The 26,463-nt window shown below is 47.3% G+C and overlaps 1 protein-coding gene across 6 annotated transcripts in view; it reads right to left on the reverse strand.

The window, feature by feature from the left end:
* Positions 1-26,463, reverse strand: part of GDPD5 (glycerophosphodiester phosphodiesterase domain containing 5) — a 188,674-nt gene that overhangs the window by 37,440 nt on the left and 124,771 nt on the right. For all 6 annotated transcript variants that reach the window (XM_076328500.1, XM_076328501.1, XM_076328496.1 and 3 more), the window contains exons 3-7: positions 16,251-16,354; positions 7,617-7,710; positions 6,889-6,948; positions 3,516-3,614; positions 2,183-2,276 (exon numbers count right to left, since the gene is read on the reverse strand). In XM_076328500.1, the coding sequence (XP_076184615.1) occupies positions 2,183-2,276; positions 3,516-3,614; positions 6,889-6,948; positions 7,617-7,710; positions 16,251-16,354 (451 nt within the window). The remainder of the gene's footprint in view (positions 1-2,182; positions 2,277-3,515; positions 3,615-6,888; positions 6,949-7,616; positions 7,711-16,250; positions 16,355-26,463) is intronic.

Raw genomic sequence — 26,463 nt, forward strand, 5'->3', positions numbered from 1 at the left:
GATTCAGACTAAAGGCAAGCACCACGTGAAACGTGCGGGCTTCCAAAATATTTTTATCATTGGACTGCACCCACAAGGAAAGGATGCCTCAGCATGGGTCATAGACCACGTTAGAATGGAGCTGAAGACCTCACCCAGCCATGCCTATGTGGGAACTGAGACCACGCACAACAATCATGAAATGAAATACACGCGTGAAATACAAGCAAAGCACATACTGTTCAATTTGAGGTTGGATGGTCTGCATGGAAGAAGCTCTCCTGGGGACCACCCAAGCCAAGCAAGCAGGACAGACAAATGTCCCACTTCCTACAACATGACAACACCACCAACGACATTTAGACGCAAGCCTTCCTTCTCCATTCCTCCTGCTCTTAGTGACCACTCCAGCCTAGTTTGCGCTCCTGGAAGACCACGTTTCTCACACTGCCGTTTGCCACTCAAAGCTTCCAGGGCTGCTTTGAGTCCAATGTTTTCTATCTGACCTCAGAAGCAAGCTTTGAAAACAAGCTACTACCTTTTAAAACACTGTAGCTATTCAAGAAACTTCTATTCTCCGGGTTCGGAAAAAGTACACAGGGGGAACAAAAAAAAAAAGTGTAAATTTTCTCACTAAAAAAGCCAGTTGCTGAAGATTGTCACATGCCTTAAAAATTACAAGAACAGATTGTCGCACCAATGACTGCAGCTGCACCAGTTATTTCCAAAAGATTATTATTAGTGAGTGAAATCTTCTTTTCCCATTACAAGCGACTGTAGGTTCTCCCAGAGATTTCAGTTCTTCTCTTCATTTTTAACACCGCTATGTCAAACACATCTGTACCAAAAAGTCTGTAAGGTAAGTCTGTACCTCCAGGTAAGATACCTTTCACAAGTAAAATGACCCTGAAATAACTTTAAGATACAATGGTACAGAAGAGATGAATGTGTTTTCCTTAAAAAAAAACCAAACAAACAAAAACCCCCCAACTCAGGAGCAGAAAAAGAAAAGGAAAACAGCTTCCTGGCTTATCAAAAACAAACAAACAAAAAGCCATTTTCAGGGAACTCAGCTGCGAGAGAAAAAGTATGAGGAATTCAAAAGGAGCACATGCAGTCTCTGCTCTAGGCGTAACCACAAATCCTCCCTCAACTGGCAGCCTAATTACATGCTAGGACATATTTAAGAAGAACCAGGCACAGCTTTATTGGCATATTTATAAATTAAGGCAGAGCAATTCTTTCTTTGAAAGGTCTCTCTGGATATCAAAATCTTTCCATCTTCAGACACCATTTCCTCATTCTTAACTCCCACTTCTTGGAAGACTTTTGCAAGTGCTGCCAAATCCTTCCAGGGCTTGTATTTTGCTGCGGGTTAAATACCAATTAAAATAATTTTTCTGGAGCTGGCACAAATGTCTGAGAACATCCATGGGCGCCCTGAAGAAAACACTTCTGAGGGCACAAAAGGATCCAATTATTTCACAAGAAAACCTGGAGGAACAGCTCAGGCTTGCGAGAGCCCCTGGCAATGAGGTGGGACAGGGAAGATGCAAAAAGAGCTTATTTCAGTGGACAGGACCATCAACAAAAAGAGCTGGGTTCAGTGTGTCCTTCATCACTCTGTTCCCTTAGACCTTTGACCATGTCTCAACGCGCATTTAAGGAAGCACCTACCCATCAGGGGACCAGATCTCTACTGAGCCCTCTGGGTGCTACTGCATCACAAGCAACAAGTCCATGAAGGCTTTCAAAAGCCAGATCCATGTAGAAATGCAGGTGAACAAGAGCCAAGGAGATGGGGGAAGGGAGAAGTGCTTATAAGATCCAGAGAAGAACACTGCATGCTAGCTGTGGAGGGCACATTTATGTTTTCTAAAGCAGATTGATGGAAATCTGGATGCTTTTATTCATTACATCATTGAAAACAGCCCTTTCACCTCCAACCCTGGTGTGCTTCCGACCACAAAGCAGCAGCCATGGGATCTGAATGCATCCCCAGACCAGATTCACCCACTCCAGTTTCAGCCAGGTTACTCTAGGAGAGCATCCATCTCCCCAGCGTGGCTGAGCTGGAGGCTGCTGAGCCCAGGGAAGGAACCAGCACTGCCTCCCGCCAGCTGGTTCCCAACGGGAGGACCCAACACCCCAAGAGCCACCCACCAGCCCCTGGCCACCACGCAAGGACATGAGTGGTACTCACTGGCTTTCTCCGTTCGTGCAAACTGCCCCGCTATCAACCACGACAGGGCCGTGACCACCGCAAGTGCTCCTATGTGCAAGAAAGGGGCTGTGGCCTGCAGGACACAAGAACAAGAGAGAAAAAACGATGACAAACACCCCAGCACCTTGAAAATTCATTGATCTTGCAGGCTCCATGGTGCATCAGACCCCTCTGCTTCCAGTTGGATTTCACACCATTCCTAGATCAGGCTCCTGCATCTGTTTTGGCCATCTCTTCTTCCAAACCCTACCGCTGCCTTTGGATGAGGGTGGCGAGACACTGGCACAGGTTGCCCAGAGAGGTGGTGGATGCCCCATCCCTGGAAACATTCCAGGTCAGGCTGGACGGGGCTCTGAGCAACCTGCTCTAGTTGAAGATGTCCCTGCCCACGGCAGGGGGGTTGGACTAGATGACCTTCAAAGGTCCCTTCCAACCCAAACCATTCTGTGATTCTATGAACATACTGAACTGTGTATCACCATGGGGTATCACCACGAGAGAAAGTTTGAGATGGATCCTCTGAGTCATGCTTTTGTTCTCCAATTACTTGCCTAAATCTTTAAAAAACAAGAAGAGGGAAGCAATTCTGAGAAGTGTTAGCCACTTGTGTGCATGTTATTTTTTCCCCCCTGGATTCGTGTATATTTGCCTACTCCTAAATATACAGCAGTGATCACCAGTAAAACCTCTCAAGCCTTTCATGGGCAAAATATTTTTTGGGCCCCTTTTTGAGGAAGAGGAAAAAAAGGAATAGAGAGCAGGTCTATCAAGAATTTAACAGTTTGTAACTAGTTTCCTCTAACACTTATATAGCCCTGCAGCATACCACAAGTCTTTCTTAAAACAGGACCAGAGCACAAGTTGCATTCTTTTTTAGATTATATATAAATTTATGTGCAACGTAAAACCAAACCCAGAGTACTCCTCCCATAGGACCGGGAAGAGCATGATGCTCCAGGCCTGGACACCAACATCCAGAGCATTGCCAGCCAAACCAAGTGGAGGAATTGCCCTCTCCCTCCAGCAACTCTGAGTCACGCTCAGCCTCAGTATTTTTTCCACCTCTAACTCTGTAGCCAAGCCCTGGTTTGAGTTTAAAGGAAAGAGCCCAGGAGATGGAGACAAAGTCACATGGTGGCCTTGAGGACTCCATGGGAGTTTTGCTGCAAATTTTCTCATTGCCAAAATTTCAATTTTGGGAGTGATAAACATCAAGACAGGGTTTTATACAGTAGAAAGACACAAAGTCCATGACATGTAGCTGCACTGGCCCCTTTCCCCACCCAGAGAAGCATCCTTGCAGACAACTTACTTGCAGTGAAATAAATACCATCTCCCATTCGTCGTCCCAAAGCTGTGCTATCGATGACATGGTCACCACGGTAGTTATCAAGGTTGTCATCAGGCCAATCTACAACAAATACAAAAGTATTTACGTACTGGAGCCTATCATTATCATAGAAGTTTTACAGATTGGGAAATGGAGAGAGTAAACTTTTGTACGTAATAAATGGCCTAAAACAACTAGCCTTAGGACCCACAGTGAAAGAGGTTGGGCTTGCGTGCTGACCCAGCATAACCTCCCCTTTCCCCCACTGAAGATACAACACTGGGCTAAATAGTCCCAGGAGGGCACATCTCATGGATGATCTCTCACTTTCTTCACACAGTGGCCAATGGCATGGAAAGATCGGGTGATCCGCCCTGCCAACAAACTGGATCAGAAACAGCTTAAATACAAATTGGGTTCTGCCAGGCAACTTCAGGAGATGATCCCAGATTCTCCTGGCCCTGCTGCAACAGCTTGTGATGCACCAGCTCTGTGGGAGGTTGGTGGACTTCGCTCAACTTGACTCTCCAACACTTCTGTTGGGGATAAAACTTGAACACACCCAACAGAGAACGAACATCGCACTTCTCAGTAAAGGGTGAACATGTGTGCAAGCAAGGCTGTGCATCCCCATCTCTGAGGTGGTTCAGCACAACTTTGTGCATGGATGTGACTTCACCTGGGTCTGAAACGGCAACAACTGTGCAGTCAGCATCCAAGCCATGTTGGCAGAGCAGTTATAACAGATATTGCAGCTTGAGAAGAGGCTCTGGACGACAGTGGCTGAACTGAGATGGCAGAACAAGACCCAGTCCATCAGCCACTTCCTCCAGCCTCCCTCTCCTTCCACGTGGAAGCACTCAGAAGTCTGAGCAGAGCAGTCAGAAAGAAAATGTCACCTCCATTTTGAAGGTAAAAAGTTCAAACCATCAAAAACTGCCATAGAAATAACTCCAGCTCTAAAGACCTAAAATCTAGGCTGGCTGTCAAAAAATAGTTCACCATCCTCCGCCTCTCCATCTGGTATCTCAGTCTCTGCTGTGCCGCATGGATTAAAAGGACGCTGCTGCGCTGTGCCTCAATCTCATGTACTGTCTAGATCTGAAATCTGTGGGAGACTCGGGCAGAAAAGGCCAACTGATACGTAACTTCTAGGATGCACAGGACATCTTTAGACTGATTTCAGATTTACTTAATACCTTAGACAAGCAAATAAAAACCCCCACATTCCCAACGTTTACAGAAACCACTTTTGTACATAAGGACAGGGTTTCTCTTTCTAGTTTAGCCCTCGGTTCCCACCTGCTATTCCTCTCCTGGCTGCCCACAGACCAACCTGCCAACAGCATGAGAGGTGTCCGTAGGACAGCAGCAGCTTACCCTGAGCCTCCAACTTTCGGGGAACATGAACAAAGCACATGGGGCAGCAGGAGGGGCCAAGAGATCCAGCTGCCCCCGGTTGAAGAGGATCCCCGAGCCAAGAAGCTGCATTCAAACCACCTGCTAACCCTCAGTAACCCATTTCTGCATATCCAAGGAAGGATGGGATTTCCTTGCCTATTTAAAAGATACCTCCCAGCTACCTATAATGGCAAGCCACACTATTTCAAGATATTTCCTCATTAAGAACTCTGAATTAATAAAGCACAAAGCAATGCATGTGGACAATTGCACCTTGCCACGGGGCCCTGCATGCAGTAGTCATTGTGCTCCCCCATCCTGCGGTCAGACCTCTGGGCCGCCTGCCAGAGTGTTACACCAGCACACAACCGGGACTGAATCTACTTTTCATCCATTTTATATCCCCCAGAGCTGAACTCCAAATTCAGCAGTGACAGAAGACTCTGTCAATTATATTTCTTCAGTATAGCCCTAATTCCCCTTGATGTCGCTGCCCAGTGCAGCCCAGAGGTATCAAGTGTATCTCCATTTCATGATTTCCTCTTCCCATCAGCTCTGATTTATTGCTTCTTACCCTCCCCCACGCATCTCCAACTTGGCTTACGATCCTCAGCTCTTTTTGCAGGATTACAGGAGAAAATTGGAAGGAATCGTGCTATTTGCACATACCAGCCTTTCCCATGTGATTTAATCTATATTTGAAGGTAATTCAGCACGGTTGCAGAGAAGAATATTAACTTAATCCAGTCTCTTATCTAAACCTCCTTAGAAAGCTGAGGGAGGTGTGGGGAAGGGAAGAGAGAGACAGAGCAATCACATCTGAGGTGTGATTAAAGGTGGACTTTTTTGGAAGAAGGGAAGGAAGGGTGGGTTTCTGTAGGCAAGAACTAACTGATCTCCACCAACACATTCCTCTTCTGGACTTACTCATCCAAACCCACCAGCCACCTGGAGCGTGTCTGAAAAATACCATTTCCCCCGATGAAGAAACATATGTTAGACTCAAGAATCGACAATTTATTTTCCAGCAGCAGTCAGACGGCCCCCACCCCCTCTTTGCATTGCATCCCCTCCTCCCAAGGAGGCACAATTTCTACAGTTTCTATACAAAAAAAAGAAAGAGAGGGCAGGGAGGTCTGTGGTCTCCCTGTCCTGGGGGGTGGTACATCTGTTCAGGCTCTGATCCTGCAAGACCTTGTCATGTGCAGAACCACCCATTTCAGGAGGAGCTGTGTATTGGCAGATTCAGGACTGGTCCCTTAATTACCTGTTAGCAGATCGCCAGTTACAACTGAATCCTGCCAAGCCATTTTCTTTGGCACCGTCTCTCCCCGCAGTTTGCTACATACCCTTCCTCTCCCCTTCTGTGCTCCAAGCACCAGATCTGCATCTTCTCTTACATTTCACGGGGAATTTTCTTTCAAACTGCTTTACATACAAATCAGGACCTCCTTGGGTTCCAGCAAACCACAACCTGCACGTTGCACACCCCCAGTTTTAACAACTACATCTTCTCCCAAGGCTTTTCCACAGTCAGTTCCTCCAAGCACACCCTGAAAAGCTTCACATCTGCTCAGCCCCTCCTTCAGGGCTGGGTTCAGCACAGAAAGGAGCACCAGAGAGGTTCATAATGGAGTACCACACTGAGCCGAGACCAAAGTCAAGCTGCTCTAATGACACGGTGTTTCTCAATCTCCAAAAGTGGCCCCCCTGTCAGCAGGTACCCCACAGCATTTCACCAACCACGGAGCAAAGTTATTGTCCCCAGGCTTTTCCTGCCCCTACTGTGCAATTCGCTCAGTCCTCTGAGATGAGGACACACACACCGCAGACATCTAAAGTTTACGCTCTTTCCAAAAACACCACGAAAGCAAGTACCACATACACCACCTGCTCCTTAGACTCCTGTTTTATTGAGATCCTGCTTCTTTCCAAGCTGAGAAGAGCCATTTACCTTGTGAAGCCAGTGCAGGTTCATTTGCTGTCCCACAGCTATGTGACATAGTGCTAGTATCTGGGAGGAAGAAATCAAGAGTCAGACAATGGCACATCACAACCATCAAGTGTTTGCACGTGCAGGAACACACCACCGCCCCAAAACATAACCCAACAGGCCAGGGCAGAAAGCAGGGCTGGGGTGGGGATGGGTCCAGCAGACAGCACCTAGCTCATCTGTACAGACAGATCCTCTCCAAAGCCAAAGACGTGGAAGGAAAGACCGGCCTCCAAGAGGCAAGGAGTTGGAGAGTCTAGTCCATGGCTGCACAGCTCCTGGGATCTCAGGACGCGCTGACTACACGGGGCCAGGTACTGGCATACTACCTCAATGGACACCACCTTGGAGGTCCCAGCACCATGGGATGAGGGGAAACAACCTGTACTTGTGATTGGCAGATACACCAAAGTGGGGCTGGGGCCATAACTAAGGGAAACAAAAGCTGTATTTCTCCTCAGACCAGCTGCACCACCAGTATCAGGGTCTCTGTCCTTGCTCTTGATCATCTGAGGTGAAAGACCATGCATTTATTTTAGGTAACTTAAGGCTAAGAGAGAGAGGCTAAGGCTAAGAGTGAAATCACTTCTGAAAGGAGAACTGCTCGAGTCATAGGTGGACTGAAAAGTTCATACCCTTTTTAAAACAAACGCACAAACCTTTAGGAAATGGCATTTTATTCTACTCACCAGTAACACTGTAACGTACGTAAAGCCAGCAGCAGTTGTTACAAGTATTGGAATGGACCAGTCACTCCAATATCCCATTTGGTTATATAAAAACCTGAAAGATAAGTGCGAAGCACAGATTAAGAAGAGATTCAACACCATAGCGACTTCACTAGGATTAGACAAAACTTTAGAAAATGGACCTTTCCATTTCCACCGTACAGACGAGAGAGAGGCAGCAAAAAGAACAAGTCACTCTGAAACAAAATCCAGTGTTTGTGCTTTAATCCCTCGTGGGGAATTAACTCTGCAAAGAGGAATCAATTATGTCAAACACAGCAACAGCGTTACTTGGGGGGGGGGGGGGGGGGGGGAATCATACAGGACCAGAACTTGAGTTTTCAGAAAAATATTCCCTGCAAACAAGGGAAAAGTATCTCCACATGTGGTGGTGTTTGCCTAAACAATAGATCCAAAGCTGTCCCGTGTTCTCATAGACTAATAAATACAATATAAAGATAGCATCAAGGACAGGGAAAGAAAATGAATCAACAACTGTTTTCAGCACAAATCCAAAACACAGCACTGTACCAGCTACTAGAAAGAAAATTAACTCTATCCCAGCCGAAACCAGGACAGTATCCACCCCTTATTCCACACCGTCTACGTCGTTCCCAGGTCCCACACTTTCCAATACATTCCCATTATAGAATCATAGAATCATTGAGGTTGGAAAAGACCTCTAAGATCATCGAGTCCAACCGTTGACCCAACACCACCAGGCCCACTAAACCATGTCCCTAAGTGCCTCATCTACTCGTGCAGATATAGGAAATATCTTGAAATCAATTACCACCCCTTTTCCTGTCTTTTGATATATACACACAGATTTCATTCCCTTAGTCTATGGGCCATCCCTCTAAGATCTCCACTGAGTTCATTTAGTCCATGACTTTGGGCTCCATCTGTCATAACAGTCCTTCAGGGCAGGAGAGATGGTGGGTGTGTGGTGGTGGATTGTTGCATGCTGAAGCCAGTTCTGGTCCCATCACCGCTGCACTTGTCCGGTTCTGTCATCGCTGCACTTTGCTCGGTTTCATCAAAATTCATTCTTCATTAATCTGGGTGATTCTTACTGTAATACCATTGATATGGCATATAGCGACCATAGTAGTGATGACATACGGTATTATATAGCAATTAACATCATACAATTGAAATCATTGGCTATTCTCACCCAAAATCAAATCCCTACATCAGACTTCCCCATCACCCACCAAGTGCACCCAGGTCCTTGAGCAAAAGCAATCCCACGGATGGGTTTGCCTTTGCCCGAGGCAGGAATAACCCAGACTGTCTTCCCCAGCATATTTTTTACACGCACTACAGGGACTTTATCCCCTTCTACAGTACGTAAAAGTTTTGACTGGGCAGGGCCACCTCGATTGGCAGATCCCCGAGTGTTGACTAACCAGGTGGCCTTTGCTAAATGTGCATCCCAATGTTTGAACATCCCAGCACCCATTGCTCTCAGCGTAGTCTGTAACAGCCCGTTGTATTGTTCAGTTCTCCCAGAGGCTGGTGCATGATAGGGGATGTGATACACCCACTCAATGCCGTGCTCTTTGGCCCAGGTGTCTATGAAGTTGTTTCGGAAATGAGTCCCATTGTCTGACTCAATTCTTTCTGGGGTGCCATGTCGCCATAGGACTTGCTTTTCAAGGCCCAGGAGAGTGTTCCGGGCGGTGGCATGGGGCACGGGATATGTTTGCAGCCATCCGGTGGTTGCCTCCACCGTTGTAAGCACGTGGCGCTTGCCTTGGCGGGTTTGTGGGAGTGTGATACAATCAATCTGCCAGGCCTCCCCATATTTATATTTCAGCCATCGTCCTCCATACCAGAGAGGCTTTAACTGCTTGGCTTGCTTGATTGCAGCGCATGCTTCACATTCATGGATAACCTGCGCGATAGTGTCCATGGTCAAGTCCACCCCTTGATCACGAGCCCATCTGTATGTTGCATCTCTTCCTTGGTGGCCTGAGGTGTCATGGGCCCACTGAGCTATAAATAATTCACCCTTATGTTGCCAGTCCAGATCCACCTGAGCCACTTCAATCTCAGCAGCCTGATCCACCTGCTGGTTGTTTTGATGTTCTTCAGTGGCCCGACTCTTGGGTACGTGAGCGTCTACGTGACGGACTTTAACAACCAGGTTCTCCACCCGGGCAGCAGTATCTTGCCACAATGCGGCAGCCCAGATGGGTTTGCCTCTGCGCTGCCAGTTGCTCTGCTTCCATTGCTGCAACCACCCCCACAGGGCATTTGCCACCATCCATGAGTCAGCATAGAGAGCGAGCACTGGCCGCTTTTCTCGGTCAGCAATGTCTAAAGCCAGCTGGATGGCCTTTACTGCTGCAAATTGGCTCGATCCACCTTCTCCTTCAGCAGTTTCTGCGACTTGTTGTATAGGACTCCACCCAGCAGCCTTCCACCTCCGATGCTTTCCCACAAGACGACAGGACCCATCAGTGAACAGGGCCTATTGCTTCTCATTTTCTGGTAGTTCATTATACATTGGGGCCTCCTCAGCACGCGTCACCTCCTCCTCTGGCGATATTCCAAAATCTTTGCCCTCTGGCCAATCCATGATCACTTCCAGGATTCCTGGGCCACTGGGGTTTCCTATTCGAGCCCGTCGTGTGATCAGTGCGACCCACTTACTCCATGTAGCATCAGTTGTGTGATGTGTCCAGGGGATCCTCCCTCTGAACATCCAGCCTAGCACCGGCAGTCGGGGTGCCAGGAGGAGCTGTGCTTTGGTGCCGATCACTTCCGAAGCGGCTCGAACCCCTTCATGTGCTGCCAATATCTCTTTTTCAGTTGGAGTATAGTGGGCCTCGGATCCTCTGTATCCCCGACTCCAAAACCCCAGGGGTCAACCTCGAGTCTCCCCAGGTGCTTTCTGCCAGAGGCTCCAGGTAGGGCCGTTCTCCCCGGCTGCGGTGTAGAGCACATTTTTTACATCTTGCCCTGCCCGGACTGGCCCCAGGGCTACTGCATGAACTATCTCCCGTTTAATTTGTTCAAAAGCTTGTCGTTGCTCAGGGCCCCATTTGAAATCGTTCTTCTTTCGGGTCACTTGATAGAGAGGGTTTACAATCAGACTGTAATTTGGAATGTGCATTCTCCAAAAACCCACGACGCCTAAGAAAGCTTGTGTTTCCTTTTTGCTAGTTGGTGGAGACATGGCTGCTATTTTGTTGATCACATCCATTGGGATCTGACGACGTCCATCTTGCCATTTTATTCCTAAAAAATGGATCTCCTGTGCAGGTCCCTTGACCTTACTTTGTTTTATGGCAAAACCGGCCTTCAGCAGGATTTGGACTATTTTCGTCCCGTTCTCAAAAACTTCTCCTGCTGTGCTGCCCCACACAATGATGTCATCAATGCATTGCAGGTGTCCGGAGCCTCACCCTGTTCCAGTGCAGTCTGGATCAGTCCATGGCAAATGGTGGGGCTGTGTTTCCACCCCTGGGGCAGTCGGTTCCAGGTGTACTGAACACCCCTCCAAGTGAAAGCAAACTGTGGCCTGCACTCTGCCGCCAAAGGGATTGAGAAAAACGCATTAGCGATATCAACTGTGGCATATGACATCTTCCTTGAAGGGATGCCTTTCCTTCACACCTGACAGGATGCACCTCCAGAGGCTGAGGACTTGTGCCCCTTTTCCAATCACTTTGTCAATGCCTGTCGCGGGGTTTGGAGTAGCCGCAGTGCCTGTCGCTGTCCATGCAAACCTTCTGGTACAGCAAGGACAAGATGGGTGGATGATGCAGCAGGACTGCTCACACACGCCGCCCAGCAGAAACACAGGCCCTGGAGCAGCGCCTGGTTGCTGTGATGTCCTGTGCGCCTCTGAACACAAGGACTGCATGAAGCCCGTCCTGACTTGCCAATCTCGGGATTGAGTACCGCTCAAGAGGAGCAACCAGATTCAGAACACACCTGAGCAGTGACTCCAGAAGGCTGAGCTGAGACAGACCTCACTGTATTAAAGGATCCCATAACACAGTGGACATTGGGCTTCTCCAACATCTGGCAACATGGGGCTCAGATGAAATGGTCCCACCGGCCTTCCTCAGCCCTACTCATCAGCTCCTTCAATAAACTGACCAAGGCTAGGACCCAGGGGTTTTCGTTGCTTTTTTTGGTTACAATAGACGCAAATGCCGCACGCAAGCGGGTCAAAGACCCAACCTCCTCCCCACCACACAAATCCAGCATCATTCATCAGCCAAACTCTGGCCTGACAACTGCCCCGTCCATTCTGTCCAGGAGTAAAGCTCCCATGTAGGATCTGGAGAGCAAGTCCTTGGGCTCAACAAACATGACCCATGTCCAGGTTCTGCTCAAGGATTCAAAAAGCCATAACAAAAGGGATATGGAGGGATTCAGACATGCTGTTAGTAAAAAAAAGAGGGAAGAAAGAAAAGAGGGTTCCTTTGAAGTCTTTGCTCATGCCACCACCAGAAGCTTCCTTAGCTCAGCTTCAGTACAGTTAAGTTTTTGCTTTGATTATCCCCTCAAGTGTCCCTCTGACAACGTCATGTCTTCACTTGACGTGCAAATGACTTTTTAAAATGCTGTTTCCATGGTAGTTATGAACCAGATGAGCCTTCTCCAGATCTAAGGAAGAAAAAATTTGCTACACAGACTTGCATTTATAGTCCTGCTCCAGAGGGAACACAGCCAGGTTCACAAATTACAGCATCTCCCACGTCCTTCATTAACCAACGCTGAGCTTTCTGTTGCAGTATATAGCTTGCACACTGGAGATCTCAAGTATAATGCAATTAAGCGTAGACACCAAAGAGGGAAATGCCCAAAGCAATAAATTTAAGAAAATATTTATTTAGAGACACAAAGCCCTTTCGCTGACAAAGACCTCATTGCACGTTCAGCCTCGCAGAAAAAAGTTACAAGCCTGCAAGCAATACATGCCGGGCTATAATTTTGCCTTGTCTTTCTAAAGCCCATTTCGATCCCAGAATAGCCCCTTAAGTCTTTACAAGTTTAAAGGCCAAATACCCACATTTATGTAGGTAAACCCTATCACTGCCACAATTTAATTATCATAGAATCATAGAATAGTTTGGGTTGGAAGGGACCTCTAAAGGCCATCTAGTCCAACCCCCCTGCAATGAGCAGGGACATCTTCCACTAGATCAGGTTGCTCAGAGCCCCGTCCAGCCTGACCTGGAATGTTTCCAGGGATGGGGCATCCACCACCTCTCTGGGCAACCTGTGCCAGTCTCTCACCACCCTCAGTGTAAAACATTTCTTCCTTCTAGTCTAAATCTACCCCCCTTTAGTTTAAAGCCATTCCCCCTTGTCCTGTCGCAACAGGCCCTGCTAAAAAGTCTGTCCCCATCTTTCCTGTAGGCCCCCTTTAAGTACTGATGGGCTGCAATAAGGTCTCCCCGGAGCCTTCTCTTCTCCAGGCTGAACAACCCCAACTCTCTCAGCCTTTCTCCATAGCAGAGGTGTTCCAGCCCCCTGATCATTTTTGTGACCCTCCTCTGGACCCGCTCCAACAGGTCCGTGTCTTTCTTATGCTGAGGGCTCCAGAGCTGGACGCAGTGCTCCAGGGGGGGGTCTCAGTTTGGTTTTACATAGATAGGTGCATCCACTGCCGGACCCCAAACATACTGCCGGACCCACAGGTAGGGTTTGCTCTGCTCATCTGTAGGTTTCTGCTACCTCCTAAGTCACCTCTGGCAGCTGCTCAGCGGCATTGCTAAATGTTAAGAAACAAAGAACATCCTAATGAATTCAAGTTTCAAGTACGATTTTAACCAAAAGAACATGGAAGAGAGGTATTGCAGTGCATTGTAGTTTCAACTAGAATAATGAGGCTTTACATTAGCGTGCTAATAACCCTGCTGAGAAGGACCTGGGGTTATGGAGGACACGAGGTTGAATGTGCCAACAGGGTACGTCCACTATGAATAAGTCAAACCATATACTGGGTGGCATTAAGGGAAGTGTCACCAGCAGACCAAGGGAAGTCGCTCTCCCTTCTGCTCGGCCCTGGTGAGGTGGCGCCAGCACCACCGTGCCCTGGTTTGGGCCTCCCAGTTCAAGGAGAATGTGTAGGGGGTCCAATGCAGAACTACCAAACCAAGGTGGTGAGGCACCCGGGGAACATAGCTTACTAGGGGAAGCTTGAGGAAGCTGGGCTTGTTCAGGCTCACAGAGAAGGGGCTATGAGATGATCTAATTGCCGCCTACACTGTCTGACAGGCAGTTATGAAGATGATGAAATCAAACTCTTCAAGAGTGACAGACACTGTCACAAGGGGAAATGGCCCTTAGAGGTTTGGTTTGGAAAATCTTCTCCTCAGAGAAGGTGGTGCAGTGCTGGAACAAGTCCCGGGGGGGGGGTGGGGGGGGGGTGGGTGGGGGTGGAAGTCTTCAACCTTGGGGTTTCAAGACTTCAGTCAACCTGGTCTACTACTAGCAATAGTCCTCCTTTGAGGGGCTGGTTGGACAGATGCCTCCAGTCTTTCTTCACTTGCTGTGGTGGGACAGGTCAAAGAACTTCAGTGTAGTTGCCTGCATGTGACATGAAGGAGAGCTCACAAGGATGAGCTTCAGAGGGCAGGAACAAGCTTAGCAGCTCATCACACCAATGCAACATCAATTCTTTATCCCAGTGCCTCCAGGGAGACTCTGCCAGTAGCTTGGTGTGCTAAGTCCTGTACAGAGATGGCGTTTGCCCCAAAACGCCCTTCCTCTAGGCTGAGAGAGGTCATGGCTTGCAAATAAATCAGTGAAGCACAGAGGAAGGCAACAGAAACAAGTATCAAAGAAACACTGTCCACAAATATGGTCCAGAAGTGATAGCCACTGAGGAACAGCAAAGATGGGGTTTCTAAGAGCCAGGACCCCACTGTATCTCATCAGCAAGAGGCTCACAGCTCTGTCGGGTCCAAAGTGATGCTTTCACCTCCTTTACACCCTGTCTGGCTGAAAGCTGTTCTGTTTCAATGGAGCCCACGCATCTGTGCTGGGAGGGAAGAGGGCCAGGCTCAGCCTGAACAGACCCAGTGGAAATTGTTTCCCCTCTGTCTGGAATCGGCGTGGCTGTAATTAAAACCTCACCCCATGTTATCATCCTCCCTCCCAGCCTTTCTGCAGCATTTCAGGCTGTTTTTCAGAAACCCTGCTCTTCTCTTCAACCTCTGGTGCCAGTGTGTGGAGCAGGGATCTAATTGGGGTTACAGCACATACAAAGCCCTGACCCATTTTCAGCGCCGAATGGCAATGCTTGGACAGATGCAGCCCTGCTGATTTGCATCCAGAGAGCCTCTTCCATGACCGTTGTGCACAAGAGGGCTTGCTTTTCCAGTGCTGTCAATCCAGAAGTGCTTCTAGCACCCTGTGCACACTGGGTTGCATGGCAGGGGAAGGAGCTTTGGTCTGCAGGTGACACGTGTGGGCATTTTAAAGCCCAAATACCTCTTGCATCTAGAGCAACATCTCCTCCCATTCCTGCATGAATATTTGGGAACCCAAAACTTTGCAGCACTGTGGCTGCAATGCCCATTCACAGCGTTCCCAGGGCTTTGCTTCACCTCTGAATGATTTTTTTTTAGCCCTTTCTTAACCTGGAGCTAAGACAGATTTAGGCTTTGCACTGGAGCAGACTAGGAGCGTTAACATCCTTTACTGGAGGTATAAACTGAAAGAAAGAGGAGTTCCAAAATACCCATTTAAAAAAAAAAAAAAAGGCTTTTTTTTTATGCTACTATTATAAATAATCAAGAGCAATGGTGATGGTTTCAGTTCTCAGAATGCGGGTCTGAGCAAAGAGAAAAACCACACTCCTGGGAGGAGACAGCTCACATCATTAAGTTAGTAAACACTCCCCCTCACACAACTTCAGCATCTAAAGCACGTGATTTATTTAAGGGATCAACTACCCACTGCGTTTTAAAATACAGTTTACATATTATCTTTGACAAGAAGATTATGTCAAAGCAGTTTGGTTAGAAGACAGCCCAAGGTACTGTCAAAATGTTTTAAGATGCTGCTGAGACAGTAAAAGGGAGAATAATTTCCAGCACTGGGGGGGGGAGATGGCAACACCCTGAACTCCCCAGCACATCCCACTGGAAAGCTTGTTTTCAGCTCCTTCCAACTTTGCAAAGTTTTCCACACCCATGTCTGCTTCAGGCTGAATTTTTGTCATTTATATTTTGTGGAAAGTTGCAGCCAAATTGCTCAGCCACTTCCAAAAACAGCCAACCATAGAAACAAACAAACAAAAAACAACCAAAAAGCTTCCACATGATTTCAGCACCATCTTTGTTTTCGCATGCTGTTCACCGGGGAGCACACCTACCCAAAAGCTCCATTACAGCCACGCAATGGAGACGTGAGGACACATTACATCTACCGGTGAAGGCAGGCAGAAGCAGCTCTCCTTCAGTCCCACTTCCCACCTCGCTTTCCCTTTACTGCCATTAACAAGCCCGTCTGAAGGACTCAAATGCATCCAACCCAGTGTCAAACAGCTCTTAGAGGCGTATGATGGCAGCCGAATTTGTTAAGGGTTTGCCCCTCCGCAACGGGGAAAACTCTACTCACCAGTTGATTTCATTGTAGTCGTTGTGAACTTCCCACCAGAAGTAAAACCAGACCAGGGTCAGGAAGAAGGACGAGGTGAGGATGAGGAACCAGAGGCGCTCCCACTGCGGATGGAAAGAGAAGTCAGCGTTAATACTATCCCTTTTCAGGGCCAGTGCCCCATCCTGTCCCACATCTCGTCTAGAAGCTGTTGAGATTGGATGGAGTAACTAGACATTTCCAAGGGCAGATTTCAGACCTTTCTGCCCTGGGGGAGTGTCCTGGTTTCGGCAGGGATAGAGTTAATTTTCTTCCTAGTAGCTGGTACAGTGCTGTGTTTTGGATGTAGGATGAGAACAATGTTGATAACACACCGATGTTTTAGTTGTTGCTGAGCAGTGCTTACACTAGTCAAGGACTTTTCAGCTTCCCATGCTCTACCCACTGAGAAGGCTGGAGGGGCACAAGAAGCTGGGAGGGGGCACAGCCAGGACAGCTGACCCCAACTGGCCAGAGGGACATTCCATACCATGGGACATCATGCTCAGTACATAAACTGGGGGAAAGCTGGCCGGGGGGGCCGCTGCTCGGGGACTGGCTGGACATCGGTCGGCGGGTGGTGAGCAATTGCACTATGCATCACTTGCTTTGTGTATTCTTATTCTTACTATTATTAGTATTATTAGGATTTTATTTTATTTCAATTATTAAACTGTTTTTATCTCAACCCACAAGTTTTCTCACTTTTACTCTTCTGATTCTCTCCCGCATCCCACCGGGGGCGGGGGGGGAGTGTGCGAGCGGCTGCGTGGTGCTCAGTTGCCGACTGAGGTTAAACCACAACAGGGAAGTGGGAGATGCAACCCTGGTCCCCAGCTCTGGGCAGAGGGGTCACTTACGTAGATCCATCTTATGTAGGGCTGGGACAGCATTTCTCCAGCTCTCAGGGCATATGGAACGAGGGAGCATTTCTGGATACAGAGCTGGGTTTTTTGTTTGTTTGGGGTTTTTTTTTGGTTTGTGGGGTTTTTGAGGCAATTGTTTAATTAACTGATCCATTCACATGTGAGAGATGCAACTTGGCATCTTACTCGCTCATGGGTTCAGCCTAAATGACTGAGTAGTGATCACATGGCAAAGACTACGCAGCAGGTTAGGGACGCTACTACTACACAGGCATATGAACTCTTACTCCTTCCCCCGGGGCACCCAGATCCTGCAGAGCCAAACCACCCATCCGCAACATTTATTCCCACCACCACCACATACGTAAGTGTTTTGCAAATAATACGGCAGGAGGGGAGACCACACCAGCATCGGATGAAAGATATTTACACCAACATTCAGTTTTTGGTGAATGTTTCAATTAATACTCAACACCCCTCCTCCCCCCCAAAAAATATCCTTAAAACATCTGTTCAGTGTCCCGCTCCAATAGCATGGGTAAAATCCTAAACCACAAGGACATCCGCGAAGAGAACAGTGTTACAAGAAAACTGTCCCTAACCAGCACCATTTCCATGTGTTCCTTGTTGGTTTTACTCTGCAGGCATTAAGTAGTCCACATATGTTTCCGTTTCAACCAGCACCCAGTCTGTTCAGAACAAAACACTGAAATAAATTCGTTATGGAAAATATTCAAATGAATCCTCTCTTCCCAGAACAAGCAAGAAGGAATGAAAATTGAAAAAGTGTATGAGCAACTCTACTATTATAATTTCCTTCTAGACCCTGAGCACACCATTAATCTCTTGAAAATGCCCTTTTCTCTAGTGAACTGTCTCACGGCTTTTCAATTACGCAAAACAACGTAAACAATATAAACACGGTTTTGGTGATATAAGAAACACTACTATTCTTTGCCTTCCCTTTCCATCTTAAGGGCTGAAGCTATTTACTTAACTGTGTATTGACTATGTTTCATCACGCATCACCCTGGATACCAATCTTGTGATACAGCTCTTCCTTGTAAGCTCCATCTCATAAAAAGTGCCAAAAGAAAAAGAAAGCAATAAAAAGGGTTGGAATTATTTAATTTTTGCTGCGCCAGAAATGATGTTTTCTGCTAGAAATTCCCAATTCTTGGCCAGGGGTTACAGTTAAAACTTTTCTTCGACTCAGCTCAAGCTTGTTACCCAACTTCGATCAAACCTCAGTAGTTCCAGGTGCCTAATTCCCATGTGAGGCTTTTGTGTTCCAGATAAATGGGGCAAAAGGAACCAGAAGGTGGTACGAAGGGACTTGTACCGCGCGCCTACCGAGCACATTCAAAACCACGTGGCCAAACTGCTCTGCCGTGAGCTTAAAGACTATCATCTCCCCACCTCATGCGCAGGTCTGCACCTATATGCACAGGTGAGCTCCTGGAGGGAAAGCGCTGAGGCTGGAATGGGGGTTTTCCCCCGCAAAACACCCCACCTTTGGTAGCAGGATGCCAGCCATAGCGTCTACGTCAGCTCCATAGCCAACACCAGCCTTCCCCAGTCCCAAAAGCAGCAGCAAGGCTGCAACATCTCTCCACGATGAACCTCCTCCACACCGACCACCGCTTCACAGCCAAGCCAACCCTTTCCAACCAAGAAGTTTCAGATTAAAATCCACCCATGCAACATCTGGATTATATAAACACCCAAACCAAAACCCACTCTCACCTTCGCTCCATCCCACCAAAACTCCCCAGGAGAAAGTGATGGCTAACCCTTTTGGCAGACTATGACTATTTTCTCCTGGATGCCTTCCAGTCTGCAGATCTCCAAGCTTTCAAACCTCAATTTCCCTATTGTTTGCGGGTTTTTTTCCTCTCCATTTGGGTCTAATCCCTCCTTGCACCCATCAGCGACACTGCTGAATTGCTTAACTTTTTTTTGCAAGGCAAGTGAGGTTTAAAGTATCTCAAGTGCTGAGGACCAACATTGCCACAAAAAAAAAAATAATCCTCCAGCTCCTTAAAGGTCATTATGGGATAAGCTTGGCCAGTATTCATGCACTGGATGACACTGATTTGATAAACAAGCCAAGGAAAAGACTTCAGAACATGGTTGGGCTTTTTTTTCCGTATATATATTTTTCCCCTCATTTACATGCAAGTAGCGTAGCTTTTGTCAAGCTCTCCAAAAGCTATTTTTGGTCTGTCCTTGATGGTGCACTTGCCAGATATATTTGCCTGTCTGATTTTGTGAAAACCCAGTCAAATTCTTCAAGGGTTGACATCCTTCAGTGAGTTCAAGCACAGTTCCAGGTGGGCTTTCAGAAGAACAGGGAACATCTTCCCAGCACCACTGATGCTATTCAGCACAAACTGAACCAGAATCCGAACCTACGTGAATCTGACCTACATGCACAATATATTGGTTTTAGTCCGGGTCCTGTACAACCTCCCTCCAACAGCCCCTCATCAGAAGAGCTTTAGAGGTCCCTACTTTGCAAGCTCCCACATGCTTTAAAGCAAGGTGAAATCTGCAACGTGCAACAGCTTCAAGACTCTACTGCCAAAAATAAAGACTTAAAATCATGTCATCCCGATCACTCAATCACAGCCACAAGTGGGTGGAGGAAACGATGCCACTTCACCTACAGAAACTCGGGCAGAACCGCTAGAAAGTCAGAAGGTGCTTGAAAAAATGTCCACGTTTTCAGCTCCGTGAGATTTTATAAGAATGTCAACAGTGACATTTTGGTAGTTGTTCTAGAAAACCTTCCCTTCGCCACCCTTCCCTTTCTGTTTCTCCCTCTTCCCACAGGAAGAAGGTGGACGTGCTCACTAGTTACCAATTACTCGCACTGAGCTTAAACATGCGCAGCTCACACAGCACTCAGTATTGTCCTGCAAATGAACTTGACCAAGCACATCTGTATTAGCACCTTCATTCCTACCAGGATGCATTTTGGAAGTAGCTCACCCTTTTGTCCTGCTTTCTGTGTTCTGGTTCACGTCACTAAAGGGCTTTGGGTGAAGCTAAACCAGAAGATGTGCTCCAACAGTGAACCCAACGCACCTCAACCACCAATGGGCACCATAGGACCAGATTAGAGCTAGTCCTAAGTGACCACACCACCACCTCCAGAGTGCTTGGACCACGAATATCAGGATCTCAGCACTATCTATCTCTTTCCACAACCCTCTTCTCTTGGGCCACACTACTTGCTAATGCAGATATAGCCATGGTGTCTTGCAAAATGGCACAAACCAGTATTAACCTCATTATACCGACATTTAATTTTAAAGGAAGAGTCTCCTTTTCCCTCCAGCACATGTACCATGTGCTTGATTAAGCTCAAAAAAAAGCCAACTGGTACATGGACTAGGTCTTTGCACAGCACACCCACTGAGATGGCCACAGCCCAAGGGAGGGTGGAGAGAGTCTCACTGAAAAGAAGAGAAGTGACTCTGAAGTGAGAATATTTAAAAGGATCAGGCACAGGTTGAAGATCTGGCGCTGCAGAAGCACTTCCAAAACCAGGCACCTTACACATACCAGTGTGCTTGCGATCTCAGGTCTATTGTGGGGCCACTTGTAGCAATAGGAATAAGATTTCTTACTCCAAGAGTATCTACAGACATAATCAGAAGAGCCCCAAAAGGAAACAAATGAAGACTGAGGCGTGTTACCAAGTTGCAGTTTGTCAGTGATTTTTAAAAATTTTTTAAATCACAGAATCCTTAAAAAAAACAAACAAAAATATCAGCATTTCATCCACATTCTGCACAACTTTTGTGCATCCCCAATCCCCACCCTATGTCAGGTGAGAGCATAACCAACTCCAAAGTAATGGATGATGGCAAAAAAAAAAAAAAAAAAATTGAATGAAATTGCCACAGAAAGAGCCAGCTTGAGATTCAACTGTGAAGTTGGCTCGTGCATTTTGCCTGCTCTTGTGCTGCGAGTTTTAATCTAACTTGTTAAAAACAGCCCTGAACTTCGTATCACAGAGCACAGAAGAGATTTTCCCATTTGGGGATTAGTTTTGGTTAACTGAAGTCTGCGCCAGCCTCTTCTGCTGCAATCCCCAACACAGACGAATGTCGCAGCGTTATTTACCATCCAGCACAGGTGGCGCAGCAAAGCAGAGAGGCTCAGGAAGATTATTTTATTTCCTGTAATATCTGTAGGAGATATTATGAAGTTCATCTACATACACACTCCCACCTACCCCTCCTACAGGGACTATTTCAATTTAGTCAAACTTGCTATATTAGAAGCGATGAGATTTCTCACCCCTTTCTACACTCTAGCTGATCGCACGTATGCTGGAAGACATCTCTTAGTGTGATACCATTTGTAAACCAAAGAAATTCTTCAACCAACAAATCCATGCTTTTTAAAAAGTTTCTCTGGAGAAGGTATCCCGGCTGTCACTAGAAAGCGATCCTCTAGCCACGCGCAGAGCTAATGCGCATTTGTCTGCCACAGCTATTCCCTGATGAATTATGGGGTGAACGCAACTCAACACTGTGCTGCTCTAGAGAGGACAGAACCATGTCCATTTGATAATTTACTTGATGAACCCTTATTGAGCCTTTAGATCACCAAATTGCCCATTATCTTCCCAAAAAGCAGATCAGCACAGCGTCAGGATCTAAATAGTGTGTGATTTGGGCTCAGAACAGAGAAAGAACATTTAAGATCTTAAAATCAAGATTGCCCAGGGTGAGACTCCATTGATCAGAAGTGGCTATCACTGCATTTACACTTGCCCCTCTTCCTGAGGTTTAAATATTTTTATAATTAAGCTGGGTCTACCAGAAAGTATGTCCCAAGCCTTGTCTGGGGCATGCAGGCAAAACAGAGGGGTGCAACATGTGAGACCACGTTAAATTGCTTATTTACTGCCAGGTTTATTCCCAAAGGTCACCAAAATGCTGTGCAATGAGCTAAGCTGCCCCCCTCGCTCCTCCTTTGCACCCAGCTGGAGGAGGAGGCCGCATTGGCTCGAGATCTGCTCCATTAAAGCCAAGAAAAGCTAAGGCTAGAGCCAGCTGATTTGCTGGCAGCCCATGGGTGAAGCAAAGCATAAACATTTTGCTTCACTGAAGTTGCTAGAGTCACCCCAGTCAACACTGGTCCTGAAACACCCTCCTCCACCTGCAGTGGTGGCTGGAGACCTCTGTCAGCTCATCCCAAGCGAGCAGCAGGACTTGCATCCTTGAGATGCGCCTACATCTCCTGGCCTTGGGATAAAACTGCAGGAGGCCCTCTAAAGCAAACCCACCGCCTCCAGCATCCTCTCTGGCACCCAGAAACAACGTAGAGTTTCAAAATGAACTGGAAAGAGAGAAGCCTGCTTTGAACTGTGAATGGATAAGAGGAAATGCCAGTGCTGGATGGATTAGGGCTCCATTCCTACACGGATTAGCTCATAGCAAACAACGGTCCAGCAATCATTCAGCGTGGGCGAAGTTGGGTCCCTTCCAACTTGTGCATCCCTAGAAGCTCTCCGGTGAAGGAAGTCAAATGCCACTGCTGCAATGCTGCTGGGAGCTTGCCCCAGTTTATACCAGTACAGATAATCATGGCAGCTCACGGATGGAAACAGACGTTTTTTACAGTCCCCCTTCCGATTCACATCCAACTGTGAGGATTGCACAGATCCTCACATCAAACCCTCTGCAGCAGTAGGTCCCCAAAGCTCTCCCAGAGCAGCTGAAGCCACAGCGAGAAGGATTTCACCTAAAGAGCCTTAAAAATGGCTTCAAGTTGCGCCAGGGGAGGTTTAGATTGGACGTGAGGAAAAATTTCTTTACTGGAAGAGTGGTTAAACATTGGAACAGGCTGCCCAGGGAAGTGGTGGAGTCCCCATCCCTGGAGGTATTTAAAAGACGTGTAGATGAGGCGCTGAGGGACATGGTTTAGTGGGCATGGTGGTGTTGGGTTGACGGTTGGACTCGATGATCTTAGAGGTCTCTTCCAACCTTAATGATTCTATGAAATAGGGGTGAGGTTGTGGTCACTTGGAAGAGAGGAGATGCACAACAAAGCAGATTTCTTTTCCTGATTAAAAGATATTTTCTTTAAAAGACTAAAAGCCAGAAAACGTTAACAACTTTACACTAAGCCACCACTGAGACCAGTCAGAGGAAACAACATACTGTTTTGTGGAAGAAGGTTAAGTCAGACGAGTGCGGCAAGTGGGGTACCGTAATTTTCTTCTTCACAACGCCCCATGAAAACCCTTCACAGAGAGCGTAAGGGGGCTTAAAAGAAGGGAAGAACAAACCTGCATTCACAATTCAAGTGAGTCGACTCTATAGGTGCCTTCGTCTTTTAACAAAAATTCAATAAAACAGAAGACAGTTCGTTGAAAAAGGGGCTCAAACAGCAAAATGGAAAAAAAAAAAAGATAGAAAAATAAACAACTATTGATTGCCTTCAGACTTAAAGCTCTCTTAGCACGGAGGGCCTCAAATCAAGAAAGATCACTATCATTTACAAAGAGAAGCCAAAAACCCTAAACCACAGAGCAAGGAGGAAAAAAAAAAAAGCCCTTCTCCACAGACCACTATGTAAAGACCCAACCTTCATTTGAAGAGCAGAGACAGGAAAGACGGGTAGCGTTTGCTACCGACCGGAAAGACAGCGTGACGGCGGGGAGGCTGAAGGGCAGCAAAAAGGATCAGACGAGCCCACTAAAATCAATAGAAAAAACTCCAACTCACTTCCCTGCACTCTGGCTTCGAACCAAAAATCTTCTATTGCTAGATTCATTATTTCAGGAAAGTGGATAAGCTGAGTTTCCTTTCAATTCTGTATTCCTCTTGGCTGTTAATTTATATTTCACACAGCACCAGGAAATCACTCATCATTAAATGCTTTGGCAGAGTGAACTCCCTCCTTGTCTCATGGCTACTTCGAGCAGAACCGAGGTTTATTCTGCCAAAACTGTTCAGAGATCCCCTTCCTCCTTTTAAATAGGTATTTTTCAACCTTCCTCTTAAAATAGTTGGCTTTCCAAATCCAAAAACTGAGTGGTCTATGGTCCCACGTTTGGAAAAAGTCAGTGCAAACCAGAGCCATAAAAACATCTGACTCACTTCTCCACATTAACACCGAGTTACAATAAACATCGTGCAGAGTAATCCAACCTAACAAGTTAGTTGAAGTTATTTTTCCTTTTCGCCTGCTGATAGGATCTGTGTTCTGGTCAGAGGTTTCTGTGATCAGACACATTAAGCCTGTTTCTAATAAATATAACCAGCTACTGAAAAAAATGTGGAAGGAAGTCGCTCCATACTGAAAAAATAGCAAGTGTATTTATCTATAGCTACCCTGGACAAGAATTATTATCTACACATGTGAGGCTATAGTGGTCTCCACGTACAGTCAACCAGAGGTTTGCTCCAAAAAAAAGGTTCTGATTAAATGATCTAAAAATTTGCTCTGGAGGAAGCTGGCCCTCTTTGTTGGCTATATAAAGAGCCCCTGAAACCATCTTCTCGCTTTCAACACCTACAACTAGATGGTGTGAAATATCTCCCCACCATCCAACCCGTGGGTCTCTTTCGACCAACATTAATAGAAACATGTTCCACCTCCAGTCCCCGTGACCAGAGAGGGTTTTCACAACAACTTTGTGTACAAGGGGAGCTAAACAGTCTCAACTTTCAGTCTGCTCCCTCCAGCATCTCTGCAAATACCACCACTCGAGCCAGGACCACGGCGTGCCATACGAGGTGGCAGATGTGCCTGCTGGAGATCCTCTCCCACCATAGCTTGCGCTCCCCAGCTAGAAACGAAGGAGCAATCGGAGGGACAGACTGGTTTCTGGAATCGCCGGTCATCCGACATGAAGAGGGCTCTTGTTCAAGTCAAAGCGCCTCTGGGAATTCGTGGCTTTCAGTCTTCATGGCAGACCCTACCCATTCTCTGTCTCCTGAACACAGTAAAGCTCCTGTTCATTCATTAAAAATAATTAAATAAGTAAATAAAAATCAAACTAGAGCAGGAAGAAGCCTTTTGACAATGTCTTCCCCCTCCCCCCTTTTCTTTTTTTGTCGGAAAAATTAAAGTTGTGAAAAATGGAAGCCTTTTATAGGAAGTATACCATTTTAAAGCAATTTCTTGCTGGAGGGCATCTCAGCTTGAGGCTGGAATTTCTGGTCAGAGGAAACCCCAGAGAGACTGAGTCCTCCCAAAACCTGGCAGCACATCGGTCAGGACATGCACAAGCAGATGGAGAACAACAGAATGTGGATCTGACCACACATACACACACACACATATTAAAAAAAAAAAAAATCAAACGTAGGCATCTTTCTCCAGTTCCACCCATCCAACCATGCTGCTGGAACAACTGCAGCTGCAAACTGGGTATATTGGGTTTGCATGGCAAGGTTTTGGTGGGGGGGCTACAGGGGTGGTTTCTGTGAGAAGCTGCTGGAAGCTTCCCCCATGTCCGACAGAGCCAACACCACCCGGCTCCAAGATGGACCCCCCGCTGGCCAAGGCCGAGCCCATCAGCGACGGTGGTAGCGCCTCTGGGATAACAAACATATTTAAGAAAGGGAAAAAAAAAATCTGCACAACAGCAATTGCAGCTGGAGAAGAGAGGAGTGAGAATATGTGAGAGAAACAACTCTGCAGACACCAAGGTCAGGGAAGAAGGAGGGGGAGGAGGTGCTCCAGGCACCAGAGCAGAGATGCCCCTGCAGCCCGTGGTGAAGACCTTGGTGAGGCAGGCTGTCCCCCTGCAGCCCATGGAGGTCCACGGTGGAGCAGATATCCACCTGCAGCCCGTGGAGGACCCCACGCCGGAGCAGGTGGATGCCTGAAGGAGGCTGTGACCCCGTGGGAAGCCCGTGCTGGAGCAGGCTCCTGGCAGGACCTGTGGACCCGTGGAGAGAGGAGCCCACGCTGGAGCAGGTTTGCTGGCAGGACTTGTGACCCCGTGGAAGGGACCCACACTGGAGCTGTCTGTTCCTGAAGGACTGCACCCCATGGAAGGGACCCACGCTGGAGCAGTTCGTGAAGAACTGCAGCCTGTGGGAAGGACTCACGTTGGAGAAGTTCCTGGAGGACTGTCTCCCGTGGGAGGGACCCCACGCTGGAGCAGGAGAAGAGTGTGAGGAGCCCTCCCCCTGAGGAGGAAGGAGCGGCAGAGACAACGTGTGATGAACTGACCCCAACCCCCATTCCCCGTCCCCCTGCACCGCCCGGGGGGGAAGGACATAGAGAAAATCAGGAGTGAAGTTGAGCCCAGGAAGAAGGGAGGGGTGGGGGGAAGGTGTTTTTAAGATTTG

This window comes from Aptenodytes patagonicus, chromosome 1, assembly GCF_965638725.1.
Source record: "Aptenodytes patagonicus chromosome 1, bAptPat1.pri.cur, whole genome shotgun sequence".
Lineage (NCBI taxonomy): Eukaryota > Metazoa > Chordata > Aves > Sphenisciformes > Spheniscidae > Aptenodytes > Aptenodytes patagonicus.